Here is a 26933-nt window from a genome sequence, read left to right on the forward strand (position 1 = left end):
CTCCAATGCATGAAAGTGAAAAGTGAAAGTGAAGTTGCTCAGTCGTGTCCGACTCTTAGCGACCCCATGGACTGCAGCCCACCAGGCTCCTCCGTCTATGGGATTTTCCAGGCAAGAGTACTGGAGTGGGGTGCCATTGCCTTCTCCAACTTTAGGTTGGTGCAAAAATAATTGTGGATTTGCATTGCTGAACTTTGCTGTTTGATATTGAAATGCATTCTTGAATAAATGTGGTTATGTTATACATCATTTTAATGTGCATTTCTCATTTTATGGGTCTTTTTTTTTTTTTGCTAATGACATTACTTGCTATTTATTTTACATTTGTTTTAGGCTAGGGGAATGATGTTAGACAAAAAACAAATTCAGGAAATTTTCTTATTGAGGTCAAACTGGGTCATAAAGCCTCAGAGACAACATGCAACATCAACAAAGCACTTGAGCCAGGAACTGCTAATGGATGTACAGTGCAGTGATGGTTCAAGAAGTTTAGCAAAGGAGACAAGAGCCTTGAAGATGAAAATCACAGTGCCCAGTCATCAGAAGTTGACAACAACCAATTGAGAAGATCATCGAAGCTGATCCTCTTACAACTACACGAGAAGTTGTCAAAGAATTCAATGTCGACTGTTCTATGGTCGTTTGGCATTTGAAGCAAATTGAAAAGGTGAAAAAGCTCCATAAGTGGATGCCTCATGAGGTGACTAAAAATCAAAAAAAGGGTCATTTTGAAGCGTCGTCTTCTCTTATTCTTTGCAACAAACCATTTCTCAATTGGATTGTGACGTGTAATGAAAAGTGGATTTTATATGATAACTAATGACGACCAGCTCAGTGGCTGGACTGAGAAGAAGCTCCAAAGCACTTCCCAAAGCCAAACTTGCACCAAAAAAAGTCATGGGCACCGTTTCGTGGTCTGCTGCCTATCTGATCCACTACAGCTTCTGAATCTCGGTGAAACCATTACATCTGGGAAGTATGCTCAGCAAATCAACGAGATGCACTGAAAACTTCAACGCCTGCAGCTGGCCTTGGTCAACAGAATGGGCCCAATTCTCCACACCTCCACCTGACCACACATTGCATAACCAACACTTCAAGAGTTGAACTAACTGGGCTACGAAGTTTTGTCTCATTCGCCATACTCACCTGACTTCTCGCCAACCAACTACCACTTCTTCAAGCATTTTGACAACTTTCTGCAGGGAAAACATTTCCACAACGAGCAGAAGGCAGAAAATACTTTCCAAGAGTTCACTGAATCCTGAAGCAGGGAGTTTTATGCAACAGGAATAAATACACTTATTTCTCATTGGCAAAAATGTGTTGGATGTAATGGTTCCTATTTTGATTAATGAAGATGTGTTTGAGCCTAGTTATAATGATTATGAATTTCCCAGGTGGTGCTGGTGGTAAAGAATCCACCTGCCAATGCAGGAGACACAAGAGATACCGGTTCAATCCCTGGGTCAGGAAGATCCCCTGTAGTAGGCAATGGCAACCCACTCCAGTATCTTTGCCTGGAAAACCCCATGGAGAGAGGAGCCTGGAAGGTTACAGTCTGTGGGGTTGCAAAGAGTTGAACACCTGAACAACTGAGCATAGCACATGATATGATAAGAATCCTTTCTGCCCGTCAAAGCACAGGCTACTGTGCCAAGAGGGGAAAAGGATTTAAAAAACAAAACAAAACTGCAGCAGAATTCCCTTTAGAAATTCAATTGTCAGGCTTCCCTTGTGGTTCAGCTGGTAAAGAATCCGCCTGCAGTGTGGGAGACCTGGGTTCGATCTCTGGGTTGGGAAGTTCCCCTGGAGAAGGAAAAGGCTGCCCACTCCAGTATTCTGGCCTAGAGAATTCCATGGGGTTGCAAAGAGTCGACATGACTGAGCAACTTAAAAAAAAGAAAGAAATTCAACTGTCTTTATTAGGAAAATACTTTGGTGCCAATTTGGAGCTAAAAGGAAATTCCCTCCACCTGAAGGGTATGGGCAAAATAGACGGGCAGTGGCTGGCAGATTTGGCTACACATTAGAATCACTATATGGCAACCCACTCTAGTATTCTTGCCTGGAAAATCCCATGGACAGAGAGGAGCCTGATGGACTACAATCCATGGGGTTGCAAAGAGTCGGACACATCTGGGCAGCTAACACTTTCACTTAGAATCACTTGGGGCACTTTAAAACATACTGCATCCCAGGTTCCACTCTCAGCCTCAGAGAGGCTGGTTAGACCCTGTTTCCTCTTCCGGAGCACTGAGAAAGACTACATTTCCCAGCTTCCCTTGTAATAACCCTGGAGAGTAGATCCCTGAATCATCGTTAGGAGTGCCACCCCATCGCCATCAGATGTGATGTGAGCAAGAAATGAATAATAAAGTTGTTAAACTATTAAGCTGTGATGTTCTGATTGTTAGTTACAGCTGATAGACTTTCTTGAATTTCTGATTTAATTGCTCTGAACTGGCATCCAAACAATTGTTGTTTGTTTATTTAATTCTCCAGGCAATTTTAATGGGTAGCCAGTGTTGAGAACCACTGAGGTGGACAGAAATACAAGTGCAGAGTTGCTGGTATAGTAAAGAAAGACTGAGTTTCCAGGGGTGCCCCCAGGAGATGGGAAGAAGTTTGTCCACAATGAGAGAAAGAAGCAGGAGAGGGACCAGTGACATGAAGGGAGGACCCAAGGAGGAAAAGTTGGCTAAGAAAACACTCCCTGAGCTGGGAATGGTCAAGGGACATTTTGGAATTGGAGTGTTTACTATTCAGTTCTCAATTTTGTCAGAGCTCTTAGGCAGGTGAAATGAGGCCCCATGGCTGCCTCCAAATCACCAGTCAAGCTGTCCCCACACTAGTCCCTGTGTGAGTGGATGCTTTGGAGAAATCAAAGGAAGGGAGCCAGTTCAACATTTGGTTGTCATAGAAGGGAACAGCCAAAGCCCTTCTTGAGAATGTTCAGTGAGCATCCTGGGATCCCCTGAGGAACTCAGGTGGGAAGGAAGCTGACCCCTCAACCACACACCCATGGAGACATTGGGGTGATATTTCAACCACTCTCTATGGCCCCTGCTGCTGAGCACCTAGAACCAATCCTAGCATTACCCCGGGAGAAGCCATGACACCTTACAGAGGATGAACCTGAGGTCCAGAGAAGGAGAAGAACCTGCCTAAGACCACACAGCAAGTTCTGGGTAAAGTTGAGTGGATTAGCTATGGGTTCCCTGAGTTCCCTGGCCCTCATGGATGCTCATAGACTCCTGGATACAAGCCTTTAACAAGAACATCTTCTGGGGCTGGGGAGTGTGGAACAGTGGGACATCACAGAACACAAGACATGTCACTCCAGCTTCCATTCCAGAATCATCTATGCTGTGCTGCCCCCACTCTAAACCTTTCCCGAAGCCATCCACTCGATCCCAACAAAAGACAAACGGAGCCTAGAACCTTTGCTTTCACATTTAATCAAAGGAAAGAAAACCAGTCAGAGAGAAAGCTTGGGGATTAGATGGCTGAGGGATGGGACGGGGGAAGGACAGCTGGGCTGGGACTGGGTGTGGACAGGGTCCTCATTATCCCGAGGTTCCTCAATACAAGCGTCCACAGTGGGAGGGGGGGAGGATGAGCACACACACCTGTTCCAACCCAGCCCTGGTCCCTTGAGCAGGGCTGAGGTAGGGGAGGAAGGAAGCTGTTCAGAGAGGGATGGAGACAGGAAAGGAGGGGCCCAGCCCTGACCCTCAGGCATCACCAGAAGTGAAGATGGAGATTCACCCTGAAGAACCAGGTACCAACTCCTCAGCATGATGTCCAGCGCCCATTCCCATCCAAGAGGATGGTCTTCTAATCAGGGCGCTCTGGAGCATTACCAAAGGGAAGGGGGTGGCTGCCTCTATTCCCAAGTCTTCTGGATGAGGTGGGGATGGATGGACAAAGGGCGCCATGGCCCCGGGCCAGCAGGAGAACACCCATTTTCCTCCCACTCCCAGTCTCCTTGGGCTAAGGGTGAGGGGGAAGCAAGGGAGAGCTGAATGAAGGATAAATTAAAAGAACGCTGACTAAAGGGAAAAGAGGAAAGCAGAGGTGCATAGTGGATGCAGAGCTATGCAAATGAGATGGGAGCAGGCTTGACCGTCACATCTCACTTGTATACCTAGGCAAATGCAAATGAGATCCCTAATATAATAAATATATTTCTAACTTTGTAATAAATATTCTGTTTCTTCTCCCTCCCCTTCCCTAAGAAATGGGCACACAGTGGTTCAGGGGCCAGCTTGGGCTGACACTGCAGCGAAGACGGACTAGACACTCGGAAGAACCGGGGAGCACAAAGGCTGGGGCTAGGGGTAGTGGGGGAGGTCCCCTACAAGGACAGGCTCACCCCCAGGAAAGGTCACAGAGAAGGATGAGGGATGAGATGCCGGGGGAAGTCGAGGACAGCATTCTTTTCTTAAAAGGGATTCTCCTATTTTACACAGTCGCCCTCCCTGAGGACTGGAGGGCAGGCATTTAGGATCAGGAGACAATAGGAGAGTTGGAGGAAGATATCTGGGGAGGGCCAAGCCTCTGGAATCTGGGATAAGGGTCTCCTAAGAAATGGGAGCTGATGGTGAGCCCCCAAAAGGGGGGCCCCCAGAGAGTAACCTCCAAAGCAAAACTACCTTTTGCTTCTCCCTCTCCCAAAACGAAGCCTGACACACACATCAGTGGCAGAAACAGACCAGGCACCGCTGCAAGGCGAAACAGAAACTGAGCCGACTACAGGGTGAATGGCGCCCCCTGGAGTCATGCAGGGAGCCTGCTGGGGCACAAATGTGCTCCGAGCCCACACCTCATGGCCCGGCCCTCACCCTGCCTCAGCCCTCAGGCAGCCCTCATGCCACCTGGACCCGCCAGAGACACCAAAATGGACAACAACTACAGAGAGGGAGCTCAGACATCCCCCCGCCACGGGCCACGGAGGGCTGGGAGTTCTCCCGTCAGAAGTTGCAGGCTCCTCTCCTCACGGGGTTTGGCCTCCAACCCACCCCAGCCTGGGCTGAGCCCACGGCCCCTGCCAGCCTTGCCCTGCAGGGAGCAAGATCTGCCCTGTCAGGGTCACCTTGGAGAAGTCCGTGGAGAGACTTCGGCAGTGAAAAGCTGTGGATGAGGGAAGGACAGGGACCCAGCCCCGTTCCAAAGGGGCTGAGAGCTGCACGGGTCCCTGGCTGTGGCAACTAGCTGGTGCTTTGGCTCCTCCAACCTTTGGGATGGCACCAGGCTGACACCCCCACCCGGGCCTGCCTGGTTGCCAGGGAGTCATGTACCCACCTTGGTCACAGGGAACCAGCCTAAGGCCGGCTCCCAGGCTGCAGGGGTGAGAAGTAGGAGGAGCCTAGGAATGGCGAGGCGGTGGGGCCAGTCCAGAGGAGGAAAAGTGATTGGAGAGGGGACTGGTGGGAGGGGGCCGGGCAGTGTACCTATGACCACGTGGTCCCAAAGCAGCTTTTCTCTCCTCTGGACTGAGCATTACAGAGGTGACTCTGACACCCTCCTGGGCACGGTCTGGCCCCCAGAAAGGGACATCTGGTGGCCAATGGATGTAGGGAGTGGGCAGCACCTGGGCACAGGAGTACCCCACTAACACCCACCTCCCTGGCAGTACACGCCTCTGCGTTAAAGCCAGATGAAGGGCCGAGACCCAGGAAGAGCCAGAGCGTCAGGGACGGGAGCTGAGGATGGGGGCTGGGGGTCACGGGTGGGAAGGGGACAGATTCAGGGGTTGGTTATGACCCAGAGAGCCGAGGTCCAGGTGAACAGGCTCAGTACACCCAGCTGACAGGCACCCACTGGGGCTCCGTGCGCAGCTTCTCCATGGCGGCCTGGAGCTCACGGAAGGTCCTCTCCAGGTTGCTGTTGACCAAGCAGAGGTCGAAGTAGTGCCCGTAGCCCCTCTGGATGCGGCTGCTCTCCTCCACTGTCCGCCTCAGGTCTGCCTCCTGCCGGCACAAGGGGGCCTACCACCCCTCAGTGTCTCCCAGACACCCACCCCCCGCCCCCCACGTAGGGGACCCAGAGCCTGCATCATCTAGGCCCTTCCCAGAGCCCAAAGTACCAACCATGGCGGCTCAGAGCCCCTGGCTTGGGAGGCAGCAGCCCCTCCCTGCATGCCCCATGGCTGTTCTCCTGTAACCATGGACAGGCAGGTGGATAGAAGGAAGGAAGGAAATAACCTTTAGGAAGTGACAAGCGCAACACTGAACACTTCACTACAGCTCTGTAGTAATCTTCAATACAGCTCTGCGAGTAGGACTAATTGTTCCCATTTACAACAGAGAAAACTCAGACACACAGAGGCCACACAGCCAGCCAGTGGCTGCATAGGGTCTGCCTGACTCCAAAACCAGTCCTCCCTTCGGTCTGACTAGGCCCCCTTATCTAGGCAGCCTGAGGGGCACATCCCTTGTGTGGCCCAGGACAAACCTGGTCCCAGACCCAATCCAAGTTGGCAGGGCAGAGGTGGGAGGAGAACTTGAATATTGACTTAAATAACCCCAGGCAGGAGCTCAAGGACTGGCCCAGCTTTGTCTGAGGGGCTCCAGTAGGCCCTGCTTGTGTCCGGGGACGGGGGTGGGGGAGTGGGAGGGGCTGTAGCCGGGGTTGGGGGCGGGGAGGGGCTGTAGCCGGGCGGGGTCTTGGTGCTGCAGCCCTGGGGAGCCCAGCCCAGACCTTGTTCCTGGGCCTGCACAGTGCTCCAAACTGAGCCTGGGAGCTGCAGTACCAGGTGTGGCCAGCAGAGGGACCCCTGGGTTCAACTCTCTGCAAACCCTGCACCTGCAGAGGAAGACTGTTCCCAGGGGTCCCTGGGAGCTAAGGGGTGCCCTGGAGTCGTGCAACACCTGACTTGAAGCCTCTCCTCCACGCACTGCCTCCTCCTGATGCTACCTGGTCCCTCCAGCCAGCCTTCCAGTCTCTAGCTTCCTCCCTCCCTTCAGCCTTTTCCCCAGCCGTCAACAGCCCACCTCTGCCCTCCAGCCCTCTGGGCTCCCTAGAGTCAGCCCTCTGTTCCCACAGAGTGGACTGGGCAAGGCCTAGCAGAAGCTCCCGTGCCCCGGACTAGCTGCGTCCCTTCATTTCCTTGCTCAGACCTCCATGTCCACACCTATAAAGTGAGAATTGTTAGTCCTACCTCACTGGGTGGGTGCCTTGGGTGGGCGCCTCTCCCCTTGCGGACACCATCTCCTTCTCTTTCTCAGCTCTGCCTGGCCCCTACCCCCAGGCAGCTGCTAGGCCCCTCCCACCATACCTCAGAGGCCCTCACCGTGAGCTGCTTGGTGGACACCCCGCTCTCCAGCGCCGCCCGGTTCATGGCCCGCAGGGTCTCAAAGTCAGGGGCCTCGATGAACACCACATAAGGGACAAACTCAGCTGTTCTCAGCACCTTCACTGCCTGCAGAAGAGGAGGGCCGGGGTATGTCCCCATGTACATCTGGGGTGATGGGGTGAGGACAGGTACCTAGGAACAGAGGAGAATGAGGTACCTGGGCTTCTAGAACATGAAACCTGGGAGTGAATGGCGGAACAGCTGGCTGGTGGCTGGGATGGGGTGAACTGGAGGAAGCTAGAAGAGTGGGAGTGCAAGAGGCTGTGAAAAGGGTTCTGGGTGGGCTGTGGCCGTAGCAGTAATTGAGGGGTTATACTCGGATGTGTGGAAATATATGGGGAAATACTGGGGGCAAGCAGAGTACCCACAGAGGTACTGAGCAGGCTGGGAAGGAGCGGGCCAGCAGTACCTGGGGGTTGACATCCAGCACGCACACCCGGCCAGCAGCCACCACGCCCCGGATGGAGTCGATACGTGTGCCGTACAGATTGCCCTCGTATTCACCATGTTCCAGGTATCGCCCAGCACGGATGTCGGCCTCCATCTCCGCACGGGACACAAAGCTGTAACCCTGGCCTTCCCGTTCTGAGTCCTTGGGCCTCCGGGACGTGTCTAGGGGGAAGGAGGGGCCGATGGGCACAGATAGGATGCATCACCTCAGACATTAAGGGCTCGTGTTCTCTGAGAGCCAAGAAGCCCTGTGCCCTCCTGCACACCTGCCCCTCACCCTCAGCACTGGCACCCACAGACTCAAGATGTCCATATTGAGAGGACCTGCAGAGATCACTGCTCTAACCCAGTGTTTATAGAAGCAGGGCTGAAGCCCAGAGAGGGCAATATGCAGCCCAAAGCCACACAGCAAGGCCAAGCACACCTGGGGTCAGCACTCAGGTTCCTGCCTCTAGGAACCAGGAGCTTTCATACCCCAGCTGCCTCTGTCACCAAGAAGCCCTGTCTTATACAAGCCCACGTGCAGCTCATAGCTCTGTTTCACTATGGGCTTTCAGCAAGTGAAACGTGAGGGAAGAAGAGACAGGGCCAGCACCGCCCACCTGGCCAATGGGTCCTGAGACAGCTCTCTGCGCCCTCCCAGCCTGCAGTTCCCACGCTCACCCATAGAGGGCGCATACCCTACACCTCTCGCCCAAAGGTATCACTTCACCTGGGGCAGATGCCCGTTTAGAGGACCGGCCCTGGACCCCAGGGCTGCCCCTGCTCCCTCGCCCCCAACCCCCCACCCAGCAGGACCCGGTTCCCACTCACAGGGCACTGTGGTGCCGTAGCGATCTGGATCCCACATGATGAGTTTGTTCTTCAGGCTGCGGCGGCCCACGCCCTGAGCCCCAATCAGCACCAGGGTTTTCCGGCGGAAGGGGGGCATGCGGGCCACCTCCTCATAAATGAGCAGCTCATGGCGGTCAAACTCTGGACACAGGGAGATGGCAGTGCTCATCAGGTGGAGGGGGTGCGGTTGGGCTCTCAGAGAGGCCGAGAGTAAGAGGGCTGGGGCCAAGGGCAGTAGGGAGAAACCAAGCAGGGCTTAGAGACAGGACTGGCAGCCTCAGAACCAAGAGATGCACCAGTTATTGGTGGGGAAAAGGGGGCATTAGAGGCGGACAGGGGGAAAGGAGCACCCAACACCCACCTGCATTCTTGGTGGTCAAATACATCATTCGCTTCTTTTTCTTTCCTGAAAGGCTGCCACACAGGGTCCCTGGCCATAAGGAGATGGACCAGTGAGGCCAGGCAGGGCCATGTCAGATCTCAGATTTGGGGTCTTGGGGAAAGACTGTACCTGAGGTGGGTGTCAGTTCCAGGTCCCGCTTGACAAAGGCTTTCCGCTTCTCCTCCAGCAGCTGGCTGGGGATGAGCCCTGCACTGCCCCCTTCCACATGGCATGCCTAAAATGACCATGGACAGAGATCTGCCTAAGTGAGCCCTCACCTTCCTGACATGCTATGCCTGGGGAGACTACATGGGCGACCAGTACTCACCTGCCACCAGTTGGCATCATCCTGGTTTACAATCTGAAGCAGGTCCCCAGCACTGAAGCGCAGGCCTGCCTCCTTGCAGGGGATCAGGCTGTCTCGGGTTGGGTCATAGTCAAAATGGCATTTCACAAATACCTGGCCAGGGATTTGCCGAGAAGAGTTAAGGGCAGAAGCAGGGGAAAGCTAGAGGGGTCGGAGCCCTGTCCCGTTGCCATCCCCTATGCCCAGAGTGGGAGCTGGGAGTATCACACAGTCCCCCTCTTTTCACAAAGATGAGAGCCTGGCACTGCCCATCTAAAGGCATGATGCCTGAAGGCCTGCCCAGCCCACCTCCCTAGTACCTCCCTTTGCATTCAGAACAAAAGGACTCAGAAGCACAGGGGATCTGCTCAGGCCTGGGGTATGCATGACCCTAATGCAGGATCCCTCTGTCCCCCCTACACCGTCTCCTCCCCAAGAGGAGAGGGCTTTGACAAAAAGCCAGACAACCAGTAGAAGAGATGGGCAGAGCAGCGAGACCTCCACAATCCACCAGCCAGGAGGCAGCTGTATGGGACACGAGACCACCCGACGCTGAGCACCCTTGCATACACATAGGCACATAGTGGGCTGCAGGCAATGCAGGAATTCACTTGTACACTTGGGTACCCCAGGCTTTAGATGGGCGCATTTCCCTTGCACATGCGCATGAGTGCTCAAGACTAGGACAAGTATGCAAGCGTGTTCACAAGGTGCACAGGCCTGTAGGTGGCTGGATCTGCCAGGTCCCGCCCCCCTCTTGCTCTGAGCACACTGATTGGAGAGGAGCCGCTCCCACCCTGAGGCCAGTGACCCTGGCAGCTGGGAGGCTCAGCCACCCCCTGGGCCTTGTGCTGGGGGTAGAGCCTGGTGCAGGGGCCCACCTGGCGGGGCAGATGGGGCTCCTGGTAGCTGGGCAAGATCTTGAGGATGACGCTGCCGCTGGCGCTGCGCAGGAGCTCCTGCAGCGCGCGAGGGTCGCTGCCTACCGGCTGCCCGTTCACCTCCTTGATGATGTCGCCCACGTGTAGGAGTCCTTGTTGGGCCACCATGCCCCCATGCAGAATGCGCGCGATCACCAACTCGCCACCCTCCACGCGGAATGTCACGCCCTGGGAGACGGAGGGCAGGTATGTGAAGCCCCAACTGCTCCAGGTCAGAATCTTCAAATGCGTGTCCTAAGAGCCCCTCCATTCTACCCTTCCACCCCAACACTTACGGCCACTTTCTCTGCCATACTCTCCCCAACTCTTCACCTCCAGGAGCACTAAAGGACCAAAACTGGGCAGAACAGAGATGTGTGCGCCCGACCCTGGACAAAGCTGACCTTGTCTTCAGGCCTCCCCTGACCCGACTTGATCCCGCTGCTTACTCTCAACATCCTCCCCCCCCCAAGATTTCCCCTCTGGCGCGGTGGGGCATCCTCACCAGATGCTCTCCAGCTGTCTTGCGGATGCCCACCATGCGCACAGCATCAGGAGGCACAGGCTGGTTGCTGAATGTGGGGTCCAGGCCAGGGCTAGGGGGTGGTGTCTCATAGGTCTTTGAGGCCACAGAGTCGTGCGTCTCCAGGAGGGACTGGAGAGGTGGGAGGAAGGGGAGGAACCATGGGGAAGTGCCCTGAGGTCCCTTCCCATCCCAGTCCTAACTTCCTGCCGGCCCCACCCCAGGAACCTGGGGGAGGACCAAACCTGGAAGTGGGGCTCCTGGAGGATGCGGGCCAGCTCGGCCGCGGTGCTGCTCTGCTCCGCCAGCTGCGCCAGGTCCCGCAGGATTTCCTGCACCAGCTCCAGGTTGTTGTCTCGCACTGCCTCCAGCTTCGTCTCCTCCAGCCGCTCATGGGCCTGAGGGTAGGGGTGGAACAGGTGAGGTCTGATGCCTCCCCAAGGGCCCCAGGGTACCAAACCGTGCCCTGTCCTCCATTCTCAGGCATCTTCCCACCCCTAGATCCGGACTTTAGACCCTACCCACAGCACTGCTCGTGGTATTAGCCTCACTCACTGAGATATAAGTACACTCACAAATATGCACATGTGCCCTGCTATCTCCTTTCTCCCCCAAGAGCGATTGGGACCCAGTTTAGGGAAGAGAGAATCCAAAAGATAACACCTCATTTCCATCTCTTGCCACAGAGAGCCATTAAAGTCATCAAACTGTCCCCAGCCACCAGAACCCCGTAAGTATGTGAGTTCAAGGACAGCTTCTCCCACCCAACATCATGGTAGGGTGGGGTCTTGGACACCCCATGGTCTAGGATAAGGAAGCCAGGGAAGTGAAGTAGCTTGTCCAAAGTCACAGGGACTCATACGTGGGTCTCCAAGCCCTGAGCTCAGTGTTCCCAGTGAGGAAGGGGACAAGATGTCAGGACATGGCACCAGGAGAGGGCTCTGAACCTACTTGTTGCTCTACTGACTCTGGGCTCCATGAGAAAAGGGAAAAGGAAGTCTCTGCCAGTGACCAGCCCAGCAGGGAGAGTTATGTCAAGTATGAAGAAAAGAGTCCCTTTCAAGGATATATATGGAGACTTTCTTTGCCCTCTCAATCATTTGGAAGACAGTTGCAGACACAAAGTGCTTCACCCCAAAGTACTTCAGCACGCACCTCCTAAGAACAGGAGATCTGGTATGTAAACTACAATACCATTATCACAGGCGAGAAGCTCAACACTGCACACCAATATAATATTATCTAATAGACAGTCCATGTTCATGTCACTATTGCCTTAAAAATATTCTATAGGGCTTTATTTTTCTGATCCACAGTCTAATCAAGATCAGATGTTAACTTTGGTTGTCACATCCTCTTAATTTCCTTTAACCTAGAACAGACCCTTTAGAACATTTTTAAAGAGTCCAGGTCAGTAGTTTGTGGAGTGCCCCACAGCTGGATTTATCTGTTGTTTCTACATGTTTAGACTCAAGTTAATCTTTGTGGCAAGAGTTCTGTATAAGTGATCTTAAGGTTTCCCCACACTTTGAGACCATGTGACTATTCGGTTCCCCATTAATCATTCACTAATGGATTTAGTCTCCATTTATGGCTTTTGCCTGAATCAATTGTTATTATGTTGGGGTTGCAAAATAGTCATTATCTAACCCCATTATTCCTTCCACATGCATTAGCTGGCACTCTATTATAAGAAAGAGCTTTTCCTTTCCCCTCCCACTCCTCCTCCTTCTCTCTCGTTCTGCATCACTATGAACTTTTTTATTCAGTGTGTTCTAATCCATCATCATTGTATCTTCATTGTCTCAGTTTACCCCAAATTTGTCCAGGGGAGCCCGCAGCGTGCCTTTTGACTTGTTCCCATTATGAGCGCCTTCTTCCTTCCATCACCAGCTCACCTTGTACTTTCCCTACTCCAGATGTGGAATCAGCGATTTCCCCAAGGAAACCTGATTCCTTTTGCTGGGGAATGGTATTCAGAAACCAAGATCTGGGCACTCAGGGCTCACTGATTCTGGGTGTCATTACTTCAGTAGACATTAGCTAATACTGACTGTTCTAATTAAAATCAAACTCTACACGATTTTCCTTGCCTTCTCCCATTCCATATTTGTATCTCCTTTCTCCTTTGGTGAGAATTTTCTCCCAAGAACTTTAATATATTTACTTATTTATTCTGTCCTTCAATGTTCAGAAAGTTTCAGAATTGCTAAACTATTACTGCTACCTATCACCTTAGTTATCACCTTCTGTATATTTTATCCAAGTAAAAAATCAAGACTTATCTGCATTCTTTTTGTCCCCAGAATAGTTTTTAAAAACTTACAATGTTAATGTAAATATTCTATATCTGGGCTGTCTATTGTGGTAGCAACTAGCCACACGTGGCTGTTGAGAAATACGACTAGTACAACTGAGAAACTGAATTTTTAATTTTATATCAGCATTTAGCTTAAGTATTTTAATTTAAGTAAAGTATTTAAATAAGTACCCACATGGGGCTGGCTAGTGGCTACTAATATTAAATATTACAGGCTTAGTAAATATCCCACTTAAGGCATATAGTCAGAATTTTGTGAAGTTACTTAATTCCTTTTTCTGTTCTGCTAACAATTTGATATATGAATAGATTCACTTATCTGCACTTAATTTCAGGGTTAGATTTTTTTCATTCTTTTGAAATTTAATCTTATTTTTAATATGTACAACATTCACATGGCTGCTATCTTAAATCTATATAAAAAGTAAACTCGAAAAGTCTTATTTCCATCTTCATCCCTTCTACCCCATTCATACCAACACTCTAAAAGACATCATTTTCATTAGTTTCTAGTTTATTCAGTCTGTGTTTTTTCTACAAAAATAAATAAATATTTCCCTTTCTCTCTTATATAAAAGGTATGTGTACTCTTTGATACTTTGGGGTTTTTGTCCATTTAAGTGGTTTGGTTTGCTGTTTGGGTTTCTTTTTGTTGTTTGTTCTTGTTTTTTGGCTGCACCACACAGCATGCAGGATCTCAGCTCCTCAACCAGGGATCAAACCCATGCAATGGAAACAAGGTTTCTTAACCACTAGACCACCAGGGAAGTCCCTGTTTTCTTATTTAACAATATGCTCTGGAATCACTCTGTGCTGCTCCATGGAGATCTTCCTTTATTATTGTTATCTTTTAATCACTGCATTTGTGTGATTTCATGACTGGAGTACCATAATTTGTTCAACTACTCTCCATAGGTATGGAGGTTGTTTCTAATATCTTACTATTGCAAATAAAACTGCAGTGAATAGCCTTGGCATAGCCATTCTATATTCGCGGAGTAGATCGTTCATGTAAATTCCTAGAAGTCTTGCTGGGTCAAGCAGTAAATAAATATGCGGTTTTGTTAGATACTGACAAACTGCCCTCCATGGGGCTGGTGCCACTTTGTCTTCCCAGCAGCATTAGAAGAGAAACTTTCCTGAAGCCTTGCCACCAGAGCGTGTGATCAAACCCTTGAATGTCTGCCAACCACATCGATGAGAAGCCATCTCACAGTGGGGCTTAATTTGCATTTTGCTTATTATGAGTGAAGCTGAGCATCTCTTCGTATGTTTAAAGGCCATCTGTATATCTTTTTCTGTGATCTGTCTGTTCACGTCTCCTGCCAATTTTTCCATCAGATCTTGTTTTTTCTTTTTCTCACTTCTTAAAACATTCTCTATATTAGGAAGATATGCCCTTTATCTGTAATACCTCTTGCAAATATTTTCCCCCAGTTTGTCATTTATCTTTTGACTCAGCTTATGTTTTTTTGTCACTGCAAAAACTATGTATTTAATTTAGTTTAATTTATTAATATTTTATGCATCCAAATTTCAAGGCATAGTTTTAAAAAAAGGCTTTCCTTTACACACAGATCCGTGTTTTCTTCTAGGATGTATATAGTTTCTTTTTTCGATCTCTGACCTGCTTGGAAGTTTATTCTGATGAATGGTGTGAAGTATGGATCTGCTTTGATATCTTTCCAAATGACTGTCCAGGTATTACAACACCATTTAATAAAAATCTGTAAGAAAATTATTGCTTAATTTTCTACATGTAATAATGGTAGTGCAAATATTTTTTAAGAACTTTTAACTACAAATATTGAAATACAGATAAAATTATGTCTGAAACTTGCTTCAAAATAATTCAGGAGAGAGAGAAGGAGGTGGAGGTATGGATGAAACAAGATTGTTCTTGAGTTGTTCAATGTTGAAGTAGGGCAATGGATGATGGGGGTTCTGGAAACAGTTTTGAAAATTTCCATAACAAAGTTTTTCAAGCCCATGAGATGAGGAAATTTTAACAACATCTCATAAGGATACTCTGAGGATTTGATGAGATGGGTACAGTGCCTGGCACACAGCAGTTGCTCAATAAAGGCTAGCTCCTTTTCTGTCTTCTCTACCCCAAACAGGCCAGGGAAACAGCTTCCCATTTAGGGGGGCCCCCTAAATCATCCTCCCCTGGGAGGGCAGCCTTTCAGAGTGACTCCCACAGCCCGGCTGGACAGAGCGTTCCTGCTGGGGAAACAGACAACTGAAGGGGCAAAGAAGTAGTACTCGGAGACCGTTATGCCTTGATGATCCTCAGAAGCCAGAGGGCAGAGAAATGCCCCAGAAGTTCCTACCAAACGCTGTGTGATCTTCAGTCATTAACTCAGCACAACCCACGGAGGCCCTGGCTCTGTTACCAGTGTCTAGACAATGCTAAGAGCCCAGGGCCCCAGGAACCGTGTTTCAGGAATAAACGAAGGCACTCAGACCTGCAGCCCCTTCACCATGGCGACTCCAGCCAGGCTCCTTCCAGTTAATGGGGGCTAGCTCTGGCCCAGGTGACATGAGCAGCCTAGAGATTGTCCATTTTAGCTTTAGCATCTTCTGCTCTATGGATGCGGGCATCAGGTTTCCCGAGGAGCCCTCACCTAACCAAGCAGGAAGACAGTGTATCTTCCAAGTCATTACCTCCCATCTTTTACTTAATGACCCCTCTCCCTAGGCTGATCCATTCCCACCCCTGTGGCTGGCCCTGGAGATCTTCCCCACAGACAGAACACAACTCTCCAAGCTCAACCTTCATGGGCCAGAGGAAACTTGAAACATTTAATCATTCCTATACAAAAGAAACACTACCAGCAGGCTGATTGACCAATACTGAGAACACCCAACATATATCACAATTTGCAACACTCTTTTCTGGGACTTTCAGAACTCAGAATTGGATTAATCATATCCTTTGCTCATATGTTCTCATCCTTGGTTCCTGCATGACTTCTTTTTAGTTAGCTGCTATTAAACTGGGTTCCAGAAAAACATCTATTTCTGCTTTATTGACTATGCCAAAGCCTTTGACTGTGTGGATCACAATAAACTGTGGAAAATTCTGAAAGAGATGGGAATGCCAGACCACCTGACCTGCCTCTTGAGAAACCTGTATGCAGGTCAGGAAGCAACAGTTAGAACTGGACATGGAACAACAGACTGGTTCCAAATAGGAAAAGGAGTACGTCAAGGCTGTATATTGTCACCCTGCTTATTTAACTTATATGCAGAGTACATCATGAGAAACGCTGGGCTGGAAGAAGCACAAGCTGGAATCAAGATTGCCGGGAGAAATACCAATAACCTGAGATATGCAGATGATACCACCCTTATGGCAGAAAGTGAAGAGGAACTCAAAAGCCTCTTGATGAAAGTGAAAGAGGAGAGTGAAAAAGTTGGCTTAAAGCTCAACATTCAGAAAACAAAGATCACGGCATCTGGTCCCATCAGATCAGATCAGATCAGTTGCTCAGTCGTGTCCGACTCTTTGCGACCCCATGAATCGCAGCACGCTAGGCCTCCCTGTCCATCACCAACTCCCAGAGTTCACTGAGACTCACGTCTATCGAGTCAGTGATGCCATCCAGCCATCTCATCCTCTGTTGTCCCCTTCTCCTCTTGCCCCCAATCCCTCCCAGCATCAGAGTCTTTTCCAATGAGTCAACTCTTCGCATGAGGTGGCCAAAGTACTGGAGTTTCAGCTTTAGCATCATTCCTTCCAAAGAAATCCCAGGGCTGATCTCCTTCAGAATGGACTGGTTGGATCTCCGACTGGTCCCATCACTTCATGGGAAATAGATGGGGAAATAGTGGAAACAGTGTCAGACTTTATTTTTGGGGGCTCCAAAATCACTACAGATGGTGATTGCAGCCATGAAATTAAAAGATGCTTACTCGTTGGAAGGAAAGTTATGACCAACCTAGATAGCATATTCAAAAGCAGAGACATTACTTTGCCAACAAAGGTCCATCTAGTCAAGGCTATGGTTTTTCCAGTAGTCACGTATGGATGTGAGAGTTGGACTGTGAGAAAGGCTGAGTGCCAAAGAATTGATGCTTTTGAACTGTGGTGTTGGAGAAGACTCGTCCCTTGGACTGCAAGGAGATCCAACCAGTCCATTCTAAAGAAGATCAGTCCTGGGTGTTTTTTGGAGGGAATGATGCTAAAGCTGAAACTCCAGTACTTTGGCCACCTCATGAGAAGAGTTGACTCATTGGAAAAGACTCTGATGTTGGAAGGGATTGGGGGCAAGAGGAGAAGGGGACAACAGAGGATGAGATGGCTGGATGGCATCACTGACTCGATGGACGTGAGTTTGAGTGAACTCCAGGAGCTGGTGATGGACAGGGAGGCCTGGCGTGCTGCGATTCATGGGGTCGAAAAGAGTCGGACATGACTGAGCGACTGAACTGAACTGAACTGAAACTGGGTACTTTTGTAATAATGTAACAAGGATGCAAGAACCCACCACTTAAACCATAAATAAGGATCTTGACACTATCCTACGTCTAAGCACATGTCCCCCACACCCATCCACCCACTTCCCCCACTCAGAAACCACATCTTGATTCCCTGTGTTCATCATGCCCTGGCTTCTCATTTTATATAGCTTTATTGTATCTATACATATTCAATATATTCCTAAAATAAGTACTGTTTTTGGTTATTTTTACCTTTAAAAAAAGGGAATTGTGCTATATATAATTCCCAAATGCCTGATTTTTTTAACTTAAGTAAAAAATTATTTCACTTACTATTTTTTGCAAAGATTTGTTCTTATTTTTCATATTAAGTGAAAACATATTCACTTAATATTATTTTCCCAGAGAAGGCAATGGCAACCCACTCCAGTACTCTAGCCTGGAAAGTCCCATGGACGGAGGAGCCTGGTAGACTGCAGTCCATGGGGTCTTGAAGAATCAGACACGACTGAGCGACTTTACTTTCACTTTTCAGTTTCATGCACTGGAGAAGGAAATGGCAGCCCACTCCAGTGTTCTTGCCTGGAGAATCCCAGGGACGGCGGAGCATGGTGGGCTGCCGTCTGTGGGGTCGCACAGAGTCGGACACGACTAAAGTGACTTACCAGCATATTATTTTTCATTTAATGTTATTTTGCTATGATCCATTCTTTTTTCCCATATCCCAATAGTTTGTTCATTTTAATGGCTATATTATATTCCATCATGTGACTATGCCATATTTGATCCATCTCCTCTCTCTCTGAGAGGCCTCTGGGTCATTTCAGGTTTTTACCATTCCAAATGGCAATGAACAAAACTACTATGAACACTCTGTTCTGTGTCTCCACAAAAACGTGAGAGTTTTTCCCAGAACCAGAATTGCTGAGCCATAGGAAGTACTGAGGGCTCAGTCGTATCTGACTCTTTGCAACCCCATGGACTGTAGCCCACCCAGCTCCTCTGTCCATGGAATTCTCCAGGCAAGAATACTGGAGTGGGTAGCCATTCCCTTCTCCAATGTATGAAAGTGAAAAGTGAAAGTGAAGTCGCTCAGTCGTGTATGACTCTTCGCAACCCCATGGACTGCAGCTTACCAGGCTCCTCCATCTATGGGAGTTTCCAGGCAAGAGTACTGGAGTGGATTGCCACTGCCTTCTCCGCACATGGAATAGTCCCCAAAACAGACAATGTTTGGGATCATAAAACAAATCTCAAATGACTCCATTTCTTAAACATTTAGTCATATCTAATATGTTCTCTGACATATGGAGTTAAATTAGTAACCAGTGTTTACAATAGCCAAGACATGGAAGCAACGTAAGGGTCTATCAACAGATGAATGGATAAACATGTGGTACATATAAACAACAGAATATTACTCAGCCATAAACAAACAAAACAATGCCATTTGCAGCAACATGGATAAATCTAGAGATTATCACACTAAGTGAAGTTAGACAAAGACAAATACTAGATGATGTCACTTATATGTGGAATCTTAAAAAATCCTATAAATGAACTGATTTACAAAACAGAAACAGACTCACAGACACAGAAAACAACCTTATGGTTGCTGGAGGGGAAGGGGAGCAGAGAGAAATTGGGAATTATGGGATTAACAGACACACACTACCATGCAAAAAATAAAGAACAAGGATTTAATGCATAGCAAAGGGAACTATGTTCAATATCTTGTAATGAATAACTATAATGAAAAATAATAAAGAATTAGAGACATATATAGTGAGATAGATAAAACTGAATCACTTTGCTGAAATCTAGAACTAACACAATATTGTAAATCAATTATACTTCAATAGACATCTCATTTAAATGTCAAAATGATGGTAAGATTAACAGTATAAAGGCCATTTTCCCAATAAAGAATCTGAGGCTCTAGCAGGTAAAATGAATTCCTTTTCACAACTCCTGGGTATACAGCAGAGATGCAAGTCAAAGTTTCCTGAGCACCCCCACAGCTGTGGTGCCACTATCTGGGCACCGGTTTTTAGAAAGTGTTCTCTTGCACAGCACACACTACAATATTAGGAGCACGAGGGCCCACAACCAGGAAAGCAGTTTTTAATTTCTCTGGTAACCATTTGCTTAATTCTGCTCTGAAAAATCACCCTCAGCACAGCACACCCTCAAGCTCCTTACAGACCAGAAAGTTGGGCCAGGTTCACACCCGGCTGAAGAGCTGGTTCTTAATCCCAAATCTGCCAGCTCCCCATGCAGAGCCAGATGTGAACTGCAAATGCAGAAACACGCCACAGCCTTTCTTCGGAAAACTTTTCCCTCCACCCTTCCACTCCAACTTCTCTGATCAGGAGACAGAATTCCCACTTGACGCCCAGGCTCATAATTAAGTAATTCAAAATTGAAAGTAATTCAAAATCTGAAAGCATGGTGAGCCAGAAGGTAAAGGGACTCTTCCACCTGAATTTGGCCACGTGATTTGCTTTGGCCAATGAGATGTAAAAGCAGAGGCTTGAAAAGGGTCTAGGACTGGAGGCTGGTCTTTCATTACAGCTGAGACCACCATGTGAAGCAACCTGGGCCACCCTCCTAGAGGATGAGAGACCACACTGTCCCAGACAGTGCAGCCTTCCCGGCTGCGTCACCAGTCACGCGACTGAGGCTGTCCTACCCCATCCCAACTGAGCAAGCCCAGACCAGAAAACCACCCAGCCAATCCACAAAATCATGAGACACAAGTCACGCCACTATGCTGTGGGGTAGTTTGTTACACAGCAAAAGCTAACTGAGGCACTGGGCTCCCCACCATGTCCCCTGGTCAGAGTCTCCATCTTGGTGACCCTCCTGGCCCCTCATTCTTTTAAGACCCTGCCTTTCTTTGCCAGCTGTCTCACCTTCCCACCACCACCACAGGACTGGGTCTTCCCTCTGAATTCCAGTCCAAAGGCCAAACACTTCCACATCCATGACCTCCCCCTCTCCTGACCACAACTCTGAGAGGTAAGTATTGTTATCCCCATTTCTCAGAAGTAATGGCTGAAGCTCGGAGAGGCTGTCAGCCCTACTAAGGTCACACAGCCAGTCAATGAATCGGACTTCAAACGCTGTTTATTTTCTTCTTCATCTCATGTGGATTAGTTCACAGGCCTCCCAACTGGCAGCTGTCCCCACTGATAACCGTTTGCCTAAATTTCTGAATGTCATCTGCCTTTGATTCCTCATCGTGGCCCTGCCTGTTGTTGGAACACCTGCTACTGGGTCCACGTCAGCTCCCAGACGTCACCCACCTGCCAGGACTGCCACCTGCTCTCCATAGCCAACCCTCTGGATTTCCGATCTGCCTGCCAGATTTGACTTCCTTCAGCGCCTGTTAACTCTCTGGGCTTGTCCCCTCAGGGCCTGCTCCTCCCTGGTTCCAGATCTACCCAAGGCAGCCCCTCCCGCATTGTCTGGCACCTCCCCGGAGAGGACAGTCAAGTCCGTGTCATCAGGGAAAGGGAAGGAGGTGAATAACTACCACGTCGGTTTTACTTGGGCTCTACTCCTGTGGGTTTCTGGGCTTCTAAGCTTTTGCTGCTATATTTTTGATAAAGTACTTTGTCTAATAGGTTAGAAATTGATCTGTGTATATGTAATCATTATATGTATGAGAAGGAGTAAGATGTAGGTCTGGTAGATCAAAGCAAGTCATGTGGTCAAGCCCAGATTGAAGAGTGGAGAAAGTTTACCTTTTGATGAGAGGACTGGCAAAGTTGTATTGCAAAGGGTCACATATATAGGGGTCAGAGGGATTTTTCCTGAGCTGACTCTTTGCAACCCCATGGACCATAGTCCACCAGGCTCCTCTATCCATTGGGACTCTCCAGGCAAGAATACTGGAGTGGACTGCCATGCCTTCCTCCAGGGGATCTTCCCAAACCAGAGATCAAAACCAAGTCTCCCACATTACAGGCAGATTCTTTACTGTCTGAGCCACCAAGGAAGTTCTTACTGAGCTCAGATGCTCCCTTATGGAGATTCATTTCCTGTTTGTTTCACAGCTAGATGGAGAGAACATTCCTGGAGAAGGAAGTTTTCTTATGTAAACTGACAGTACATTGGTAACTTTTCCATCAGGCTGTGGTCCCAGGACTAGGACATTGCTGAGCTCAGTGAGAAATTGACAGACTCTGGGCTCCCTCAGGAGAAGAATAAACTATCTGACGTTTCATTGCCACCGCCCTAGCACTGCGCCTGGCCTTGGTGAGCATGCAAGAGATATCTGTTGAATAGAGGACAGATGACGGAATGACCAAGTGAATGACAGAGCCATCCAGCCACCAATCTCACCTTTGGAGAGCTGTCAGATGGGTTCTAAGAGGCCACTAGAGAGGAATGCTATGGAGGTGGGGATGGGGTAGGGGCGCATCTCCCTCTGGAGGGTTCTGGCTAAAGAACCTTCTAACCCTGAGGTTCTGCATCCCGAGAGAGCCTCCTTATTTCACTGGCTGTCACGCTGTAGAAGCAAATAGCTAGTGTGACTCAGAGATGGTGTGGTTTAATAAATTCAACTGTGAAGTCAGCTTTGGAAGGTTATAGATGTTGAGGTTCAAATGCAGGTCCTCAGCAATTCCACTGCCAAGTGTCCACCCTAGAGAAACTCTAACTCACGTGTGGAAGCAGAGGGATGTAAGGATGTTCACTGCCGCACTGTGCTTAACAGCAACAAGTCAGCAACAGTGTACCTGTCTCTCAGTAGGGGAACCAGAAAACGAATACACTGGGCTCTGTTCACATATTGGAGTATAACACAACAGTCCAAATGAATCTATGTCTCTATGCATGTCAGTAACTATATCACTTATATGAACTAGAAATCTCAAAAACCATCGCTGCTTCCACTATCATTCCATTATGTAAAGTTTAAAAACACATATAACAGGGGCACGTAGTTTACATCTAAATACATATGTAGTCAAGATGGGCAAATATTCAGGGGCATGGTATCATCAACTCCAGCCACGGGTCACCCGTGGCCAGGGACAGCAGTGGAAATGAGGAAAAGGGGAGAGGCATTTACTGGACACACTTTTTATTTCTTAAAAAGAAAGAGCCAGAACTAAAGCAAATGTGATCAGCATTCACATCCTGGAGGTGGGTACTACGTGCTTTTTCTGCACACTTTCTTGTATTCATTCATTCAACAAACATTCAGTGAGGACCTGTTATGTGCCAGGCACCGTTTTAGGCTCTGGGGACACAGTAGTAAACAAAGCCAACATCGCTGTCCTCAAGGAGCTCATATTCTCTCTGTTTGAAACATGCATAACTCCTCGTTTTGATTTTTAATACATAAGTCCAGTCCTTAACCACTGACTAAGAGGCAACCTACCTTTTTCCAATCTCCTCCAATCTGCTTGGTTTTCTCTTCCCCAGAACCTCCCACTAGCATCTGGTCCCCTTCCAAGCCCCATGTCAGAAAAGGCCACAGCTGTCCTGTGACAGAGTCCCCACCTCACCCTGTGGAAGACCCACCACCTAGCTGTACTGCCCCACCCCCCACTATCATCCAACTTCCTGGTCACACCCACCACCATTTACCGGAGACCCTGGGGCTGCCTCCTGTGTCTCCCCACCCTCATGCCTGTGTAGACACCCCATCCCACACCCAACCCATCCATTCCTAGAATTCTTTAACACTGATGGCCTCTTTGCACCCCCATAGCCACATTCAAAATGTTATCCCTAGAACTGTCCTCCTTGGAAACCTTTCACTTCCCACCTCCCTCTCTGACCTTGGCCTTTTCCTCCTCCAGCTGTACACTCTCTCCCCAGACACTTACCCCAGAGAGCCCCCAGGTCTTTGCCTCCACGTTCTCCCCGCCCTTCTGTTTCTTCCTGGCCACTCTCCCCTCCCCTCCCAGCCTCAGCCCCAGAGGTGATGCTCTGAGCCACTCTCACCTCTCCCTGCACCTCAGCCTCCTACAGCCCCCATCCGGCACAAGCCCTGGACCAAAGCCACCCTCAGTGTCTCTGGACTGAATCATCCCCACCCTGGATTGATGATCTGGGGCCCTGTTGATCCTGCTCCCTGACTTTCGGTAGGGTCCCTCTCTCCCCTTTAGTAATTAATTATTAGTTGACCCTTCACTTCCAAATCCCACCCTCCACCCCCACTCCACTCAATCCCTGATCCTTAATTCTCAGCTGAAGACCGCCCACCCCACTGAGAAATCTGAGCAATTAACACGATTCCCTGCAACTCCCAGCCTTGCCTCCAACACAGCTATTGGCATCATTCTCACCTCCTCTCCTCCTCCCCAGCAAAGGGGTCGCCCCCTCCCCTGTTCCATCCTTGCTTGTTGTCACAGTTGAAGGTGGCACCAGCCCTTCCCCAGTACAGAATCTCAGGTGCCTGGCTACCCCACCCCTGACCGTCCACACCCAAGCATCAAGTACTGCCAATTTATTTCCTAAATATTTCTTTTATCAAGAAATAAATCAAGAACTCTCTCAAGAACTGTTACCACAGATCTAATTCAGGATGATCACCGACTCCGGTCTCTCCAACTCCAGTCATGACCCTCCAACCGTCCTCCCTATGGCTACCAGAGGGATGCTCCCAAAACATCCATGTGCCATCATCACATGCCTGCTTAAAATCCACAAAAGGCTCCAAGTTGCTCACAGGGCATCACAGGACGATGCCTAAGCCCCAGGCACAGCTCCTAGGGCCCTTCATCAGCTGCCAACAGCTGCCAACATCTCCACAGCTCATACTCCCTGTCTCACACCTAAAGCTCCAGCCTCACATCAACACTTACAGCCCCTGTACATTTCTAGCTCTCAACACTTACAGCCCCTGTATGCGTTTCTAGCTCTCTCACCTCTGTTCCTGTTGAAATTCTTCTTGTGGCCTGGAATGCACTGCCCCTCCTCCTCAATCTTCAAGACTCAACACAAGTGACCTTTCCTCCAGGGTAGCTTCCCTGCCCACCCTGGGTTGGGTCAGGCATCCTTTACCCTCCCCAAACACCTAATGCATCTGCCTCTATCAAAGTCATTACCAAAGTGGTTTGTAACTTTGTCTTTCAGTGAGTCTCTCCCCTGCCTGGTATGTGGCAGGTGACCTTAGAAAGATGTCTGCACAAAGTGTCCAGAGGCAGAAAGATAAGCAGGCTGAACCTCAGAGATTCTACAGCACAGCCATGCTCATTCCCAACCAAGCATACCCTCCATAACCTGGCAGTCACCAAACATCCATCCACATGGGCACGTCTCTTGACTCAACAGTCAGGAATGGAGGTGGGCCCCCACCACCTGCAGTGGTTCAGATTGATCACCCGGGCATGGATGTCCATGCATACCCCCCTCCCAGGGTCTCGAGTGCCACCTGTCCCATTCCCAGGGCTCCCTGTGGCTAACATCCCACCCCCTGCTATGCCTTCCCAGGCACAGCACCCTTGTGTCCACCTCCCTGGAGCACACTACCTTGGCCAGGGATCTCACTATAGGACTTTCCATAATGCCTCGAAGGAAGATCAGGTCCAGTTCGGCTGCTCCCGTGGCACTGGGGAGAGATCCCAGGTTGTCCAGGACTTGCTGCATGGCTGGATGGAAGGAGCAGACAGTGAGACACACAGGCGCCAGCTGAGCACAGGGGACCCAAACACACCATAGAAACCCCACCCCTCTTACCCTCCATCCCACAGAAGACAGCCCCTCCCCGCAGCACATCCTTCCCCGCCTGGCACTCCAAGCCCTAGAATGCCTGTGGCAGAGGCCCTAAGAGGGGAAGGGCAATTTCCTTGGCCTGTTCTCTAGGCCCTAGGTAATACTAGCCTGGGAGGTGGAAGGCTCCCAGCACCAGGAAGTGGACTTTGAGGTGGGGGCAGGGGAGAAATGGAAGCAGATGTCAGGTTCCAGTTTCTGCCCTAAACCAGAGAACCACAGCATTCAATCTCTGGATGGGCTGAAGCCACAGGACTCAGCCACCTGCACGTGGCAGGCTCAGGGGTGAGAGAGATGGCGCTTGGAACACGTCCCTGGAGTGTGAGCCTGGAGTCAGCAGACAGCCAAGCAGGAGGTTAGGGCCTACCCGCCATCCATTACCAGTTGTGCCACTAATTCAGGGTGATTTTGCACAAGTCACTGTCCGTCACAGGCCTCAGTCTTTCCTTCCTGTAAAATGGGTGGATTAAACTGGATGGTATCTACAGGCCCTTCAGCTCTGAAAGACAATGACCTGGAAATTAATATAGATCATAGGAAGCCAAGGCTGAGGCCCAGGACACTGGTAGAAGCTGGGGGAAATAGGCACTCTGGGGCTTGGGATGACTGTGGACACCCAGGGGCAGAGGTCAGACCAAATCATCCTAGGGATCAGCAAACCCTCAGCCGGGGATGGGACATCAGCAAGGGGAGAACACCTGAAGCTGGGCCACTGCTGAGGGGCTCAGCCTCAGGTAGGGGCTGTCTTCCCCCACTAGCAGAGGTGGGAGCTACTGGCTGTGGCAGGTTCTGGGGGAAGGGAGGCAGAAGCAGAGTGTGCCCAGCTGGGGGCAGAGATGGGCAGGGGGTATCATTACTCTGCCACCCTGCCACCCACGCCTACATCTGCATAACAGCACCCAAGCTGGGAAGGAGGAGGGTGGGTACAGTCCCTGGCACCTCTCACTGTTCTCAGCCATGCCCCCTCCTCCAGGAAGGGATGGGGGTGGGCTGCAGGAGGCTCTGAGATTGGAAGCTGGTAGCCACTGGTCAGGGACCCTTGGCCTTCCACACTCTTCCCTCTCATTCTCCCCACCTTTTCCACAAATGACATTCATACCTGCCCTCCAGACCACTCCTGCTCATGTCTGGGCTTGGCATCGGTCAGAACCTGCCAGGTCCTTAGTGGACTCAGAAAGAGGCCAGGGCAGGAACCCTTCCCACTCTGCCAGGATATCCTGGGACCCTTCCTCTCCTGTCATCTTCACACACAGATTCCCCAGCCTGCCAGCAATGGGAGGGGATTGAGCCAAGGGAGTTGGTGCCCTCAGTACAGGTCAGCTCTCCTGGGGGACCGCGCCCGGAGACCCTTAGGCTTCGGAGAGCCTGCTTCTAGGGTACCCTCTCCAGATGCCCTAAACCCCTCAAGACCAGACCCCAGCCTCGCCACTCCACGTTTCCCTACCTTCCCTCCGGAGCTCAGCTTCCTCAGAGGAGCCCAGGGATATACCCTCCAAAGAGGCCCCGCTCCCTGGGCTGCCGGCCATGGCTGACTCCCTCCGGGACCTGGGCTGTGGAGTAGCCTCCACGCCACCGCAGCCTTCCCAGCCAGAAGTGGGCAGCGCTGGAGGAGGTGGGACTC

At 49.9% G+C, this 26933-nt stretch overlaps 1 protein-coding gene across 3 annotated transcripts in view; it reads right to left on the minus strand.

Annotated features, from left to right (window-relative positions):
- Positions 1-1400: 1400 nt before the first annotated feature.
- MPP2 (MAGUK p55 scaffold protein 2) overlaps positions 1401-26933 on the minus strand; it is a 31569-nt gene continuing 6036 nt past the window's right edge. The window contains exons 1-12 of one of the 3 annotated variants that reach the window (XM_070389903.1): positions 26757-26890; positions 25073-25191; positions 11061-11213; positions 10798-10947; positions 10254-10481; positions 9355-9486; positions 9156-9261; positions 9006-9074; positions 8624-8785; positions 7770-7972; positions 7298-7426; positions 1401-5975 (exon numbers count right to left, since the gene is read on the minus strand). In XM_070389903.1, the coding sequence (XP_070246004.1) occupies positions 5799-5975; positions 7298-7426; positions 7770-7972; positions 8624-8785; positions 9006-9074; positions 9156-9261; positions 9355-9486; positions 10254-10481; positions 10798-10947; positions 11061-11213; positions 25073-25191; positions 26757-26838 (1710 nt within the window). In that variant the 5' untranslated portion in view covers positions 26839-26890 and the 3' untranslated portion in view covers positions 1401-5798. Of the gene's footprint in view, positions 5976-7297; positions 7427-7769; positions 7973-8623; positions 8786-9005; positions 9075-9155; positions 9262-9354; positions 9487-10253; positions 10482-10797; positions 10948-11060; positions 11214-25072; positions 25192-26756; positions 26891-26933 lie in introns of those variants that run through there. The other 2 variants (XM_070389905.1, XM_070389904.1) reach the window with 2 other exon arrangements.

This window comes from Bos mutus, chromosome 19 (assembly GCF_027580195.1).
Source record: "Bos mutus isolate GX-2022 chromosome 19, NWIPB_WYAK_1.1, whole genome shotgun sequence".
NCBI classification, from domain to species: Eukaryota; Metazoa; Chordata; class Mammalia; order Artiodactyla; family Bovidae; genus Bos; species Bos mutus.